This window comes from Lactuca virosa, chromosome 5 (assembly GCF_052849685.1).
Source record: "Lactuca virosa cultivar CGN04683 chromosome 5, Lactuca_virosa_CGN04683_v6, whole genome shotgun sequence".
In the NCBI taxonomy this organism is placed as follows: Eukaryota; Viridiplantae; Streptophyta; class Magnoliopsida; order Asterales; family Asteraceae; genus Lactuca; species Lactuca virosa.
Window position 1 is genome coordinate 153379014 of NC_136430.1, and position 13527 is coordinate 153392540.

At 39.4% G+C, this 13527-nt stretch overlaps 2 protein-coding genes and 1 long non-coding RNA gene across 4 annotated transcripts; 2 read left to right on the plus strand and 1 right to left on the minus strand.

Moving 5' to 3' along the window:
* The first annotated feature begins 5995 nt into the window (after positions 1–5995).
* LOC145112959 (uncharacterized) lies at positions 5996–9264 on the plus strand. Of its 2 annotated transcripts, none has more exons than XR_013710698.1 (3): positions 5996–6850; positions 7241–8821; positions 8979–9264. It is a non-coding gene; the product is annotated as an uncharacterized LOC145112959 (long non-coding RNA). The 2 variants fall into 2 exon arrangements; XR_013710699.1 differs by having other exon boundaries at positions 5996–6845.
* A 1181-nt stretch (positions 9265–10445) lies between these two features.
* LOC145111882 (uncharacterized) lies at positions 10446–11297 on the plus strand. The gene has a single exon (XM_079048125.1). It carries the CDS (start codon positions 10446–10448, stop codon positions 11295–11297), a length of 852 nt encoding a protein of 283 aa, XP_078904251.1.
* A 746-nt stretch (positions 11298–12043) lies between these two features.
* Positions 12044–13299, minus strand: LOC145117425 (Transcriptional coactivator/pterin dehydratase). Its single transcript, XM_079053715.1, has 3 exons — positions 12826–13299; positions 12422–12614; positions 12044–12345 (listed from the first exon to the last, which is right to left on the minus strand). Exons 1-3 carry the CDS (start codon positions 13183–13185, stop codon positions 12254–12256), a joined length of 645 nt encoding a protein of 214 aa, XP_078909841.1. The 5' UTR covers positions 13186–13299; the 3' UTR covers positions 12044–12253.
* Positions 13300–13527: the final 228 nt, after the last annotated feature.

Sequence of the window (13527 nt, forward strand, 5' to 3'; positions counted from 1 at the left end):
CTTTGTTCCAATATCCGAGAGCATCTCTGCTGAGAAATTAGAAGATATTTATGTGTGGGAGGTGGTGGTTAGGCACGGGGTGCCAGTGTCGGTGGTCTCTGACCGGGATGTCCAATTTACATCCAGATTCTGGAGGAAGTTCCACGAGGAACTGGGCACTTAGTTACATTTCAGCACGGCTTACCACCCCCAGACAGATGGCCAGACTGAGAGGATGATCCATACATTGGAGGATATGCTTCGGGCATGTGTATTGGACTTCGGAGGGAGTTGGGATACATACCTCCCACTAGCAGAGTTTTCATATAACAATAGTTATCATGCTAGTATCGACCGACCCCCATTTGAGATGTTGTATGGTCGGAAGTGTAAGACCCCAGTTTGCTGGGGTGAGGTTGGACACCGAGTCATGGGGAGAACTGAGGTGGTGCTTAAGATTACCGAGTTGATTCAGCAGGTATGCGACCGACTGCGAGTTGCATATAACCGTCAGAAAAGTTATGCTGACAGGCACCGATCGGATCTTGAGTTTCAGGTGGAGGACTTTGTTTTGCTGAAAGTGTCGCCATGGAAGGGGGTCATCAGGTTTCGGAAGAGGGGAAAGTTAGGGCCCCGATATATTGGTCCGTTCAGGGTTTCTGCCCAGGTGTGCAAGGTGGATTACCATTTGGATCTGCCAGACGAGCTTAGCTAGTTTCACAACACCTTCTATGTGTCTCAGCTTCGGAAGTGTGTGACTGACGAGGCCGCAGTTATTTCGTTGGACGACATTCAGGTTGATGAGAGCCTGAACTACATTGAGAGACCCATTGCGGTTTTGGATAGGAAGACTAAGGCTCTTCGTAACAAGGAGGTGAAGCTGGTGAAGGTGCAATGGCAGCACCGACGAGGCTCCGAATGGACATGGGAGCTGGAAGATGAGATGCGGGAGCATTACCCAGATCTGTTTGCATCTACGAACTTCTAGGACGAAGTCTAGTTCAAGTGGGGGAGAGTTGTAACACTCCAAATCAGGTAAACCATTTTAACACCTTTAATTAATTCAGTTGGCAAAAATGGTCCCTTTTAGTATGTTGGGCGTACCTAAGGGTACGCTTAGCGTACCATGGAGGAAGGATCGCGGAGGAATTTCATGTACGCGGGGCGTACATAAAGGTACGCGGGGAGTATGCGACAGAGGACCAAACCCTAATTTCCGGAATTAAGACCTATATAAGCATCCTTATATCATTTGAGCCTCACCCTAACTAGCCTCCTTCACCCTCAAACGTCCCTGAAAACCCTAAAATCATTAGAGTATGTGTTCTTGAGCTTGTAAGTGTGTAAACACCATCCTTTTGGTGTGTTCGCTACAAGGAAGAGGAGGAAACAAGCTTGAACGTGGAAGAGCTCCTCGATCTTACATTTTGAGAAGTTCAGGAAGCTTGAAGAGGTAAAAAGCTTTCACCTTGGTCATCATTTTCATTTCTAGAGCTAGGGTTTTCTCTTTAGTCCTTTTTGTGTTCTTGGACCACCTCTTGAGAGTTTGAGCAACTCCAGTGCTTAGGGAGGATAGATCTGAAGTCCTTTAGTCCATTCATCTCATAAAAATGGAGTCTTGATGGGTGTTTTGACCACATGCATGGATTAAGACTCTTGGAAAAGTCTTAACGGGTTGTTGGGAGCATATGGAACATGCAAAGGAATAAAGTTGCCAACTTTATGCCTTAGGACGTCTTAATGAGCTCAGATCTAAATATTAGACGTTGGAACATCAAGTAATAAGCACTTAATGGAAAAAGGTGCTTAATTTGTTTGTACGCTGGGTATAGTATAGTGTACGCAGCACGTAAAACTCAGGGACTCAGTACGCTAAGCGTACAGGAGTGGTACGCAGGGCATACGCACTCAGATGGACTTGGACTTGTTTTGGGCTTGAAAGCCCTTTAGGCCTTAATCAGTTATTGGGCCTGGTCATGTTTTGAGTTAGTGGGCCAATTCATCTGTTTTGGGCCATGATTGCTATGGTTGGGCTTTATTGGGCCTTGAGGCCCATTAATGATGTTTGGACATGGACTTTTGGCCCATTAGCAATGGGAGACTTTTGGGCCATTATGAAAGGACTTGGGGCTTGGGTTCTTTAATTGGATTATACTCAACCCTAACCTTGGGTGAATGGTATTATTGTTTAGCACGGGTGGTTACAGACTGTTAGGAGAGCAGCTTTCGGATTCAGCAGACAGAGGTGAGTCTCATCACCATACCAATGGGTTGAAGGCACCAAGGCCGGCCCATCTAGTTAGATGTAGTGTCTATTATGGATTCACTACTATTATGTATGGTATGCATGTATATGAGAATGTGCTAGTACTTATTGAGTAGATATGGGAAGACCCCGAGGGAGCCCGTGGCAGTTGGATATAAGACCATGTGGGAGAGCCCATGACATTCTAGGTAAAGAGCATGTGTGGGAGCCCATGACAAGTAGTTAAGACCATGTGGGGGAGCCAATGGAACATAGGAGTAAGACCTTGGAGGGAGTCCACGACATCCCTATAGGTTTATGTATGAGTTATGTAGTATGATAGATATTTCTGTGACATATGATGTGTTAGTTGACTTTGTGTTATCTGCATGGAAGAGCCCAGGGGGAGCCCGTGGTAGTTAGATATAAGACCATGTGGAGGAGCCCATAAAATTCCTAGGTAAAGACCATGTGGGGGAGCCCATGACATGTAGGTGTAAGACCCTGGGAGGAGCCCACGACATCCTTATATGTTTGTATGCATGACTTATGTGGTTTACGTAGCTTGTATAGCTGTTATGGATTATGTTGTTATGTGGATTGTGTGGGGTGTGCTCTGGGGAACTCACTAAGTGGTTGTTTGATAGTTGCTGACTGAGTAAGATCTGACTGAGTCAGAGTCTGACTGGGTTTGAAGTCTGACTGAATCTACATCTGACTGAAACCATATCGTTTGATTATGCGACTGGTTGGCTGTACGATGGGTGTAGTATAGTGTACGCAGCGCGTACAACTCAGGGACTCAGTACGCTAAGCGTACAGGAGTGGTACGCAGGGCGTACGCACTCAGATGGACTTGGACTTGTTTTGGGCTTGAAAGCCCTTTGGGCCTTAATCAGTCATTGGGCCTGGTCATGTTTTGAGTCAGTGGGCCAATTTATCTGTTTTGGGCCATGATTGCTATGGTTGGGCTTTATTGGGCCATGAGGCCCATTAATGATGTTTGGACATGGACTTTTGGCCCATTAGCAATGGGAGACTTTTGGGCCATTATGAAAGGACTTGGGGCTTGGGTTCTTTAATTGGATTATACTCAACCCTAACCTTGGGTGAATGGTATTATTGTTTAGCACGGGTGGTTACAGACTGTTAGGAGAGCAGCTTTCGGATTCAGCAGACAGAGGTGAGTCTCATCACCATACCAATGGGTTGAAGGCACCAAGGCCGGCCCATCTAGTTAGATGTAGTGTCTATTGTGGATTCACTACCGTTATGTCTGGTATGCATGTATATGAGAATGTGCTAGTACTTATTGAGTAGATATGGGAAGACCCCGGGGGAGCCCGTGGCAGTTGGATATAAGACCATGTGGGAGAGCCCATGACATTCTAGGTAAAGAGCATGTGGGGGAGCCCATGGCAAGTAGTTAAGACCATGTGGGGGAGCCAATGGAACATAGGAGGAAGACCTTGGAGGGAGTCCACGACATCCCTATAGTTTTATGTATGAGTTATGTAGTATGATAGATATTTCTGTGAGATATTTCTATGATATATGATATGCTAGTTGACTTTGTGTTATCTGTATGGAAGAACCCAGGGGGAGCCCGTGGTAGTTAGATATAAGACCATGTGGAGGAGCCCATAAAATTCCTAGGTAAAGACCATGTGGGGGAGCCCATGACATGTAGGTGTAAGACCCTGGGAGGAGCCCACGGCATCCTTATATGTTTGTATGCATGACTTATGTGGTTTACGTAGCTTGTATAGCTGTTATGGATTATGTTGTTATGTGGATTGTGTGGGGTGTGCTCTGGGGAACTCACTAAGTGGCTGTTTGATAGTTGCTGACTGAGTAAGATCTGACTGAGTCAGAGTCTGACTGGGTTTGAAGTCTGACTGAATCTACATCTGACTGAAACCATATCGTTTGATTATGCGACTGGCTGGCTGTTCTGATTGTTGAAAGTGACAATTTTACCATTCTGTTCTACTTTTTTAGTGGCATGACAAAAGAACCCAAAAAAGTACATTGCCATTTAGTGTAGGTTTTAAAAGAAATTAACCAACAAACTAAAATACATTGCTATGTAATGTTTGTATGAAAAAGAAAAAAAAAAGTACATTGCATTTTTAAGAGCTTTTTTCACTAATTTCTTTGAAATAACCTAGATAACAAAATATACAAATATCATATAAAATCTAAATTAAACATAATAATTACAATTTACAAAGTCTATAAACAACACGATCATAAATATGAAAGACCGGATTCCAACACGTTTGTGAGCCATTAAAATAGAACATGATCAAGTTGAGATGAACAAACATCTGGGACAAAAACAATCAAAATTAGCATGTAATTCAAACCCAAAACTATGTTAAACACCAAAGATTCAGCTAGACAAGCTTGATGAATTGCTGAAAACAAAAAAAATCAAGAAACTCACCTGTTCTTGTTCCTAATACATGTCAGTTGAAGATGAAGCTACCAATGAGTACTCTCTAGTTTACATTGTACCTTAAACCGATTCTTCGACTAAACCATTGGTTTTATGGCCAAATGGAGGTACTTTTCCAAAAGAAAACAATCAAGCATTTCCAATCCAACACAAGCATCAACTGGAGTCAGCAATCCTGCAATTGAAAATAAATTGATTTTGTGTGAAAAAAATATAGCAATCGTAGTTTCAAAATTGATAGAATCAGAAGAAAAAAACAAGCAATGGATTGAAGCATGCATCTGATTTTACAAAAATATATCTAATTTCAGTAAACATACATTCAATTTTAGAAAAAAAAAATCAAAGGGCTATAAAATTACCAGCGACGGGGCTGCTTGCTGCAGCAAAGATGGTGGTCGGCGGGAGGGTTGGAGGCAGAAGAAGTCATCGTTGGAGCATGAGAAGGGGTGGGCGAAGTTTGAGGAAGAATCGATTGAGCTGTATCTTGCGTTCATCCATCAATTTGGCGATAAGGAAGAAAGATGTGAAGACCGGACGTGTTTTGGAATAAGGGCAAACGAAGGAAATCAAGAAAAAGACCGAGTCAACTTCTTTTTTTAATGGAACGAGCAAGGAGATGGGTTAGTAGCTTTTTACCGGGCCAGAGAAAATTACCTTGTATCAAACAAGCTGACCTAATCGAGTCAGCCAAAAAGTGCTAACCGGACCCAGTCAGCAAGTTATCAAATAGGTCCTAAGCATTAACTTACAATTTGTTGATTTGTTTCAGGTATTTCAGAGCCTAAGGGCAAGGGCAAGGTTTGATGGTGCGACATGCACTCTCCGACATTTTATTTGGGGACACTCTGATATTTGAAATAAAATGTTGATGTTATGAATTTTGAAAACAATTGTAATTGAGATTTCATATATTATAGGAATGTTTTGATTAATTAAAAATGAAAAATTTATTTGGAAATTTGGGTCGTTACAAAATTGTTGTGGGCAACACGGATCGCCACCACCACAACCCACGACGACACATCGGGATGGTGTGTACGGTCCTGATTCGTGGCCACCTAGACCATGAACTGGTTTGTCGTATGTACACCAATGTCTTATTATCTTGTGTTGTTAATAATTTATATATACTAATTGAGAAGTACAAGATGAACAGCACTTCCCTGTGATTGGCGGGTTTTTCCTTTTTTTTTCTTTTTTCCTTTTTTCTACTTTTCCTTATTTTATTTGGTTTTTTTTTTCAGGTCTGCCTCTTCCATCTACGTGTTCGTTTTTCCTGCTTCTTTTGTTCCACCACCGCCATTTTTATGACAGGATACGATACGTGTTTGTTTCTTCTGCATCTCCTTGCTTACTCACCCTTTAATCCTCCACCGCTCTTTCGTTGCTTTCTCTTCGCAATTGTTCCACTTTTTTCTGTTTCGTTTCTTCTGCTTCATCTCCCCTCTAGCGACCTTGCTTTTCTCTTCCGCCACCATCGACGGTCCCGATCCTTCCACACCTACCGATTTCTTCTTCTACTCTGATTATCACTCTATCTCTTCCCTTTTAATTTCTCAGAACGAAGATCATGGAACTGAAGGCCGAAGCAATACCGAGGATACCGCCGCCGCCGCAGGGATCAGCGCCCTTTTCAATCTGACCCGTGTAACTGATAACTGTTAAGATAGTAACGTAAAGGAAGAGAAGGGTGGCAATGAACTCGGTAATCACAGCTCTGTACAATGACCACTTGGTCAGCTCCTTGGGTTCTATGAATGACACCGGTGGTGGGTCGTGGTAGTCCTTCGCCGTGTCTCCCACTTCCGCCACTTCCCGCCTCTCCAATTCCCACCGGCTCTCCAAAACCCTTCGTTTCTCTCTAAACTGATCGACATGTCTTCTATCATTGATATCTACAACAAAAACATCCTACAATCGATCGGTGATTTCAACTGTTCTCACTTCTGCTTCTCCCCGACTTCCAGCACTACCGTCTCCACTGTAATCGATTAGGGTTGTTCGCATTTCTTTGCCACAACTTCATAATTTCGAGCAGGGCGTTGATTAGGGCTGCTCGCATTTCGTCGCCACACCTTCAGAATTTGGAACATCGGTAGCTATCGATGAATAACCAAAGACCAGGGCTGTATTTTGGGTTGAGCAAACATTTAATTGGTGAGGTACCGGTACCCCTTCTCTATCAATGCGCATCTGTTACACTTCTGTCCTTCTGCCTTCATCTATTGATCTGTGTTTATGTATGTTTCAATAAATGTTTGGTAATTGAGTGATTATATTTCACATATTCAAATCGAGTTTCACATATTCGTCAGGCCAGAGATTCTAGGCTTCCTTTTCTCTCAAAAGGTGATACGCCCCACCAAACCACACCTATTAGTCAGGGTCTGACCATCCTACAAGAAATCGTCCATGCCCTCAATAACCGTATATTTGATTGATTCCATGTTTCTTTTTCCAAGTATCATGAACACCGATTTTATTGAAATAGTCAACTTTTTACACAGTTTTATGGTATGTTTATAACATTTGCATATGTTTCTTTGATGTAGACTCTTTGGAAGAGGATCTGGTAAAGGCTGCATGCCACTTGGAAATGTTTGTGATGAAAAATTACAAGGTGATAACTGAAGGAGGTGATAGTGCTATTACAGATGACGTGAAATGTATCAACTGTCAAGGTACAACTGTCTTTTTTTTCTTTTCATATTTTTCTATGTATTAGCTTCTAAAAAAAATCCTCTGTTGATTTACGAATTATGGATTCGATCCAAATGGTGGATCTCAAACACTCAATGTACTAGCTGAAAACCTCTTTGGTAAGGTATTTAATCTTTGCTTACAGAACTCATGATTAAGATTTAGAAACATCAACATTGTTCAGTACAATTATCTTTTGGTAATTAGTAAATTTGTTGAGTGTTTGAAGGATGATTCATATGTGGTAAGGATCTAGGGCAAATCCATTAACACGAATTTTGCATGCTATTGTTGCTTACCATCCATATGTTCCACAGTTACTGCAATTCTTTTTTTGTTGAAGCAATTTGCTAAGCCTTCTTCTATTCTGGAACCCTTTCAACACAAATAATCCTATAAATGGGGTGGGGGAACATCTACAAGTGACGAATGAAGGTTTTTTACATTGGCATCTATCATGTACATGGATTACAAGCTCCACCCACTCTCTCCATTTACGTCTCCTCCACCGATTCCATTTTCGTTTCTCTCTAATCTGCTTCGTATCTCACTTCCCAAATACAGTCGACGTTGTCGGATGAGTTGTTGCCTTTGAATTTCTCTTCTTCTATACTTTTCCTTTTGCTCTCAACAATATTACAGAGTCCATAAACCAATGGCGCAAGGACTCCACCCCGGATGATTCATATGTGGTAAGGATCTAGGGCAAATCCATTAACACGAATTTTGCATACTATTGTTGCTTACCATCCATATGTTCCACAGTTACTGCAATTCTTTATCATATGCATAGAATAACCAAAAGAATAGAAATCAGATTGCAGACAAGTTGTTTGTTCAAATGCCTGAGAGGAATTACTTTCTTCATATGGTTGTTTTCACTAATTGGTTACACGTTTTAACTTTTATCTATTGAATTATTCTTGAACCAAATCTTTATTGGATGTGTATGTGTGTGTGTGTGTGTTTTTTTTTTAAATAATTTTAGGTGGTTGCAGGTATGATATGCAAGAGGTAAGTTTTCTATTTATCAGTTAACATTCTATGTTTTTCTCAAAAGCATTGGCACTTCATGAGGTCTGACATTCACTTCAGTGAGTATTAATTCATATTCTCTAAACTGACCACTTGATTTTTTTTTTCTGATTATATCTCTTTACTATTTTCAAGAGTATTTTACCCTTTTGTATACGCGAAGTTTGGATTATAACTTCTTGCTTGAGTTTAGTCAATGCATGTTGCTGCTCATAAAATATCGAGCCATCACCAAAACACAAGACTGGGACAATACTAAGTCAAAAGGGTAACTTGCATTAGAGAAAGCTGTTTAGCTAACTGTTTGTTTGGGAAGAATAACTTGCATTGGAGATAACTGTTCAGGTAGCTGGGGAGACATGATGCATTCTAACTGCTCGATGTAATTCTTCAACCAGGTTTCTGCATTTTCTGTCTAATCTTTTTGTTCAAGTTCATTTTTTGTTTCAAAATTGTGTTTAACATTCCTCTTGATTTGTTCCTAATTTCCCCGTAATGCACAATACGAGATTTAAGGATTATGTTCTAAATCTTATTTTAATTTTGAAAATGTAGATATGCACAAACATTTTCAACATCGTATACCATATTTACCTCCTCTACAACATTCGGTTGGTTGTCTTCCAATTGGCACTTGGATTAGAGAAATTAGGGGTGAAAGGGAATTAAATACATTTCCTCCTAATTATACTGTTTGGAGGTGTAATTCAATTCAATTCAATTCAGTATTAGTACCACGTATTTAAGAATTGAAATTATTTTGTCACCAAATATCTAAAAGGGTTTGTTTTCATCTTACAGCAAGATTTTGATGAATGATCTTCTTTTTTGGATGGAATGTAACATTTGTATTAACTCAATAAACTCTTTGTGTTTTGTCCATTTCTGTTTCGTAGCCAATCCCGCAACGCGGGTTTCTTCTCTAGTTCTATATTAAGTTAATGTTTATTGGGAAATAAAAATTGCATTTATGTGTTATTATTTGCAGTAATTTATATAATTTAAAATAAAAAACGAATTATACTACATATAACCATTTTACTTTTTCATTATTAAAAGAATCATTGTTCCAACAATTGCAATAGAGAGGCTTTCATGACATCAAAAGATTTTTGAGTTAGAAAACATTACAAGACAATGATGTTTATATACATTTTTTACTGTTTAAAGTTTGTTCAAATTTTAAATTAATATTTTCTTTTGGCAGTTTTGATCGACCATAAGACGAACGGGTGTGGGCAACGCGCATGAGGCGTTATCTTACGTGGCATACGCCCTTAACGGCGCCATGGCGGGGAACACCGCCCCAGGCTCGCGTTAAGGCGCGTTACGCCACGGCGCGTTATGGTGACAACGGGTGATAACGGGTGATTTTCTCTTTTTTTCGACATAATTTTGACCGTTTGTTTTCAAACGGTAACATAAAAAAAATCAACTTTTATATATATACTATATCAAATCATATTTCTTTCATTTTTACCTACAAAATTCTCTACATATTTCTTTCAATATTTCAAAACCAAAATATGGATGAATTTGATCCGGCCCATCCGTACAATGATGATAACGACGAAGATGATTTGTTCGTGAGTATGATGTACCAGTATTATACAGGCAGCCGAGTACAGCCAGATCCAACTCTATTACTCACGCGACGTGCGACGTTAAATAGAGATCGCGAGGAAGGGCATAGACGACTAGTTAACGATTACTTTGCGGAAAATTGTGTCTGCCAACCAAGCGATTTCAAAAGAAGATTTCGTTTGCGAAAAAATGTTTTTGAAAGGATAGCCACCGCTATGGAAGCAAGGTATCGTTTGTTTCAACTTTTATGATTTATAAAATGTCACTTTTAAATAAATATAGATATAATTTTCACGTGTTTAATATTTATTTAGGTATGAATTTTTCCAAATGAGATATGATGCTAGAGGCAAACGAGGCTTCACAGGGTTGCAAAAATGTGTTGCTGCAATTAAACTTATGGCAATGGGGGAGTAGCCCGATTCTATTGACGATTACATGAGAATGTCTGAGAGGACCGCACGAGAAAGTTTGTATTTATTGGCAAGAGGTGTTGTCGAAACCTTCGGTGACCAATACTTGCGCAAACCTTCGTTGCATGATATGCAACAATTATATGCGGCGCATGAAGAAAGACATGGTTTTCCGGGTATGCTTGGGAGCATTGACTGCACACACTGGAAATGGAGAAATTGCACCGTGGCGTGGAAAGGCCAGTATTCGAGCGGTCATCATGGAGCGCCTTCGTTGGTATTAGAGGCTGTTGCTTCACAAGATTTATGGATTTGGCATGCTTTTTTCGGGGTTGCGGGTTCTAACAACGACGTCAACGTTCTCGATCAATCACCGATATTTGACGATCTTTTGTCAGGAAAAGCCCCGGATGCTCCTTTCACAGTGAATGGAAATGAATATAAGTTCGGGTATTACCTTATAGACGAAATATATCCACAATATTCTACGTTTGTGAAGGCGTTTCGACACCCAATAGATCCAAGGGACAAATATTTCAAGAGACGACAAGAAGGAGCACGTAAGGACGTTGAACGTGCTTTTGGGGTTTTGAAATCAAAATGGCACATTGTTAAACATGCGGCGAGACCTTATGAGTTAGATACTCTACGATATATCATGTATGCATGTATCATAATGCATAACATGGTTGTCGAAGATAAAGGACGCAATATTGCAACATATTCTCCTACGGAACCAAGACATGTGCAATTTCAACCAGGGACATCAGAATATTTACATAGAGTGGTTGATATTCAAGATCAGCGAAAACACAAGCAACTCCGTGAAGACTTGGCGGATTACATCTATGTTGGTCACGAAGAAGAAGATGAATAGTTTTAGGGCAAAAAATGTAGGTTTTATCATCTTTTTTTTTTGTTTTTTTTAGGTTTTTAAATGTTTTTGTGTTTTGTTGTAATTTTTTTAATGTTGTTTTTAATTTAAGATTTATTAAAATTTTATTTTTTACTTTTCAAATATAAATAAATAAAAAAAACAAATTCGAAATATAGAAAAAAAACATCAGAAAAAAAAAATAGAAAATAATTGGTGTTATCACATGTTATTAGATGTTGCCCATTTCCACCTTGGGTGTTATAACATCATGTATGAGTAGGATGCTGACATGACACCTTTTGGGTGTGGTAACATGTGATAACATGTTGCCCACACCTAGTAGTCTAAGAAAAACGCTATTTTATGGAATTTTTTTAGTTTTGAAATACTTTTATTAATAAGTAAACGGTTAATAGTTAACCAAACCGAAAAACACTTTAACCAAAAACCGGCTAACCGAATTTTTCAATTTAGGTTTAGGATTAAGAAAAGATCTAACCAATAATTCCGGTTAACCTTCCGAAATACCATTTCGGTTTTGGTTATTCATCCATTAAGACCTTGCAACCCACCGCACCATATCTCCCTCTCCCTTTTACATTTAAAAAAATAATAATACTAATAATAAAATAAAACCTCAACGACTTCCCTTCCTCTGTCTCTCATAAATGATAAATCTCGCTTTTTTATTTTATTTATTTATTTATTTATTTATTTTTTTTTGGATAAGAGAGCAAACAACACAATTTTTGATCAAGAAATCTCCACCCTAGAAGCTTTTATTTTCGGTATAAGAACAAGCATCAAGCATGTTTCTCCATCAGATCCGAAGATGATAATAATAAAATTCCAGTGGGATCGGACAATCAAAACAACATACTTTGTAATTGTATTGGTGAAAGAAAGTAAAGAATAGAAATGGAAAACTATAGTCTAGCTTGTGCGGGTTAGGTTATTTATGCCCAAGCTCTTTTCCTGGGAACAAGATCTGAAGTTTTTATGTCATCAATTTTTGCAGCAACAATGAAATCATTCATGCTCAACCCTCCTGCAAAGCAACAATAAATCGAAATTAACATTTTTGCACTCATGCAAGAACATGAATGATTGTGTGGTGTGGTTACCAATGGAAGAAGTCCAGAGCTCCGCTCTAACTTGATTGGGTGGTTCCAGGTGAAGGTTAGGAAGATGACCCGTAGATTTTACTACCGTGAAAATTCTGTTTATGAGTTCCACCCCACATTCAAAATCTCTAAGCTTCCATAAACATTGTAGCTTTAGTTTTCCATCTTGGTTTACTAGCCTCCAACCAATGACCTACATCAAAGTATACAACAAGAAAGAACAATTACAGATATGTCATATGATATATGGAGAAACAAAAAACTTATATAGCACATGCTGTATAGTTTCTATAGTTTAAAAAAAAAAAAATTGACCCCAAACCCAAATCATACTAAAACAAGTGCTACTTTTTTCCTTCAAGGACATAGTTTAAAATTAATATATAAATAAAATTAAAATGAACCTTTCGCAAAAGCTGCTGTGCATCATCCTCGGAGATCGGAGACTGCAAATGGGTAATTGGAGTGCATTCTTGTTGAGCAAGGGACATAGCAGCGACATTGGGGATCAGAATCCTGTGCTCGGTGTCCAAAAGACCTACTCTGTCACTGAAATTTGTCTCTATTTCCGCAGGAAAAGGGTCTCTGGCGCCAAAGTCACCCAGAGAATCGTTGCCCAAAGCAAAACTTTTTCTTCTTGTTCTCATCGACCCTCGACTAACCATACGATGATGACTATCATTGAAAATTACAGAATTGTGGCTTTGGTTTTTAGAGAAAGTGACTGGAGGAGCGAAGAAGCAAAGAGTGGCAAAACCCGCCATCTGTGAGAGAGAACACTCTCGTTCTCTTGATGAAATTGAAAAAATTAAAAGGAACGGAGCACTTTCTTCTTATCTTCCCCTGCACTACAGACGGAGGGATGGAGGAGCAAGGTTTGTTAAGTTTTCCGTTATCTTATCCAAGTGCTCAAAAATAGGTGGTCCAATCATTTTTTTAGACAAAACTTCAAAAATGGTCCCTGTAGTTTTCGAAAATATCAAGTTTAATCCCTAAGTTCAAAAAACCTCATGGATCGTCCCTGTGGTTTCAAAACTTTTAACAAATGCTCTTTTCCGTTAACTCCGTTAGCTTTTGGCCGTTAAATGAAGGACATTTCGGTCATT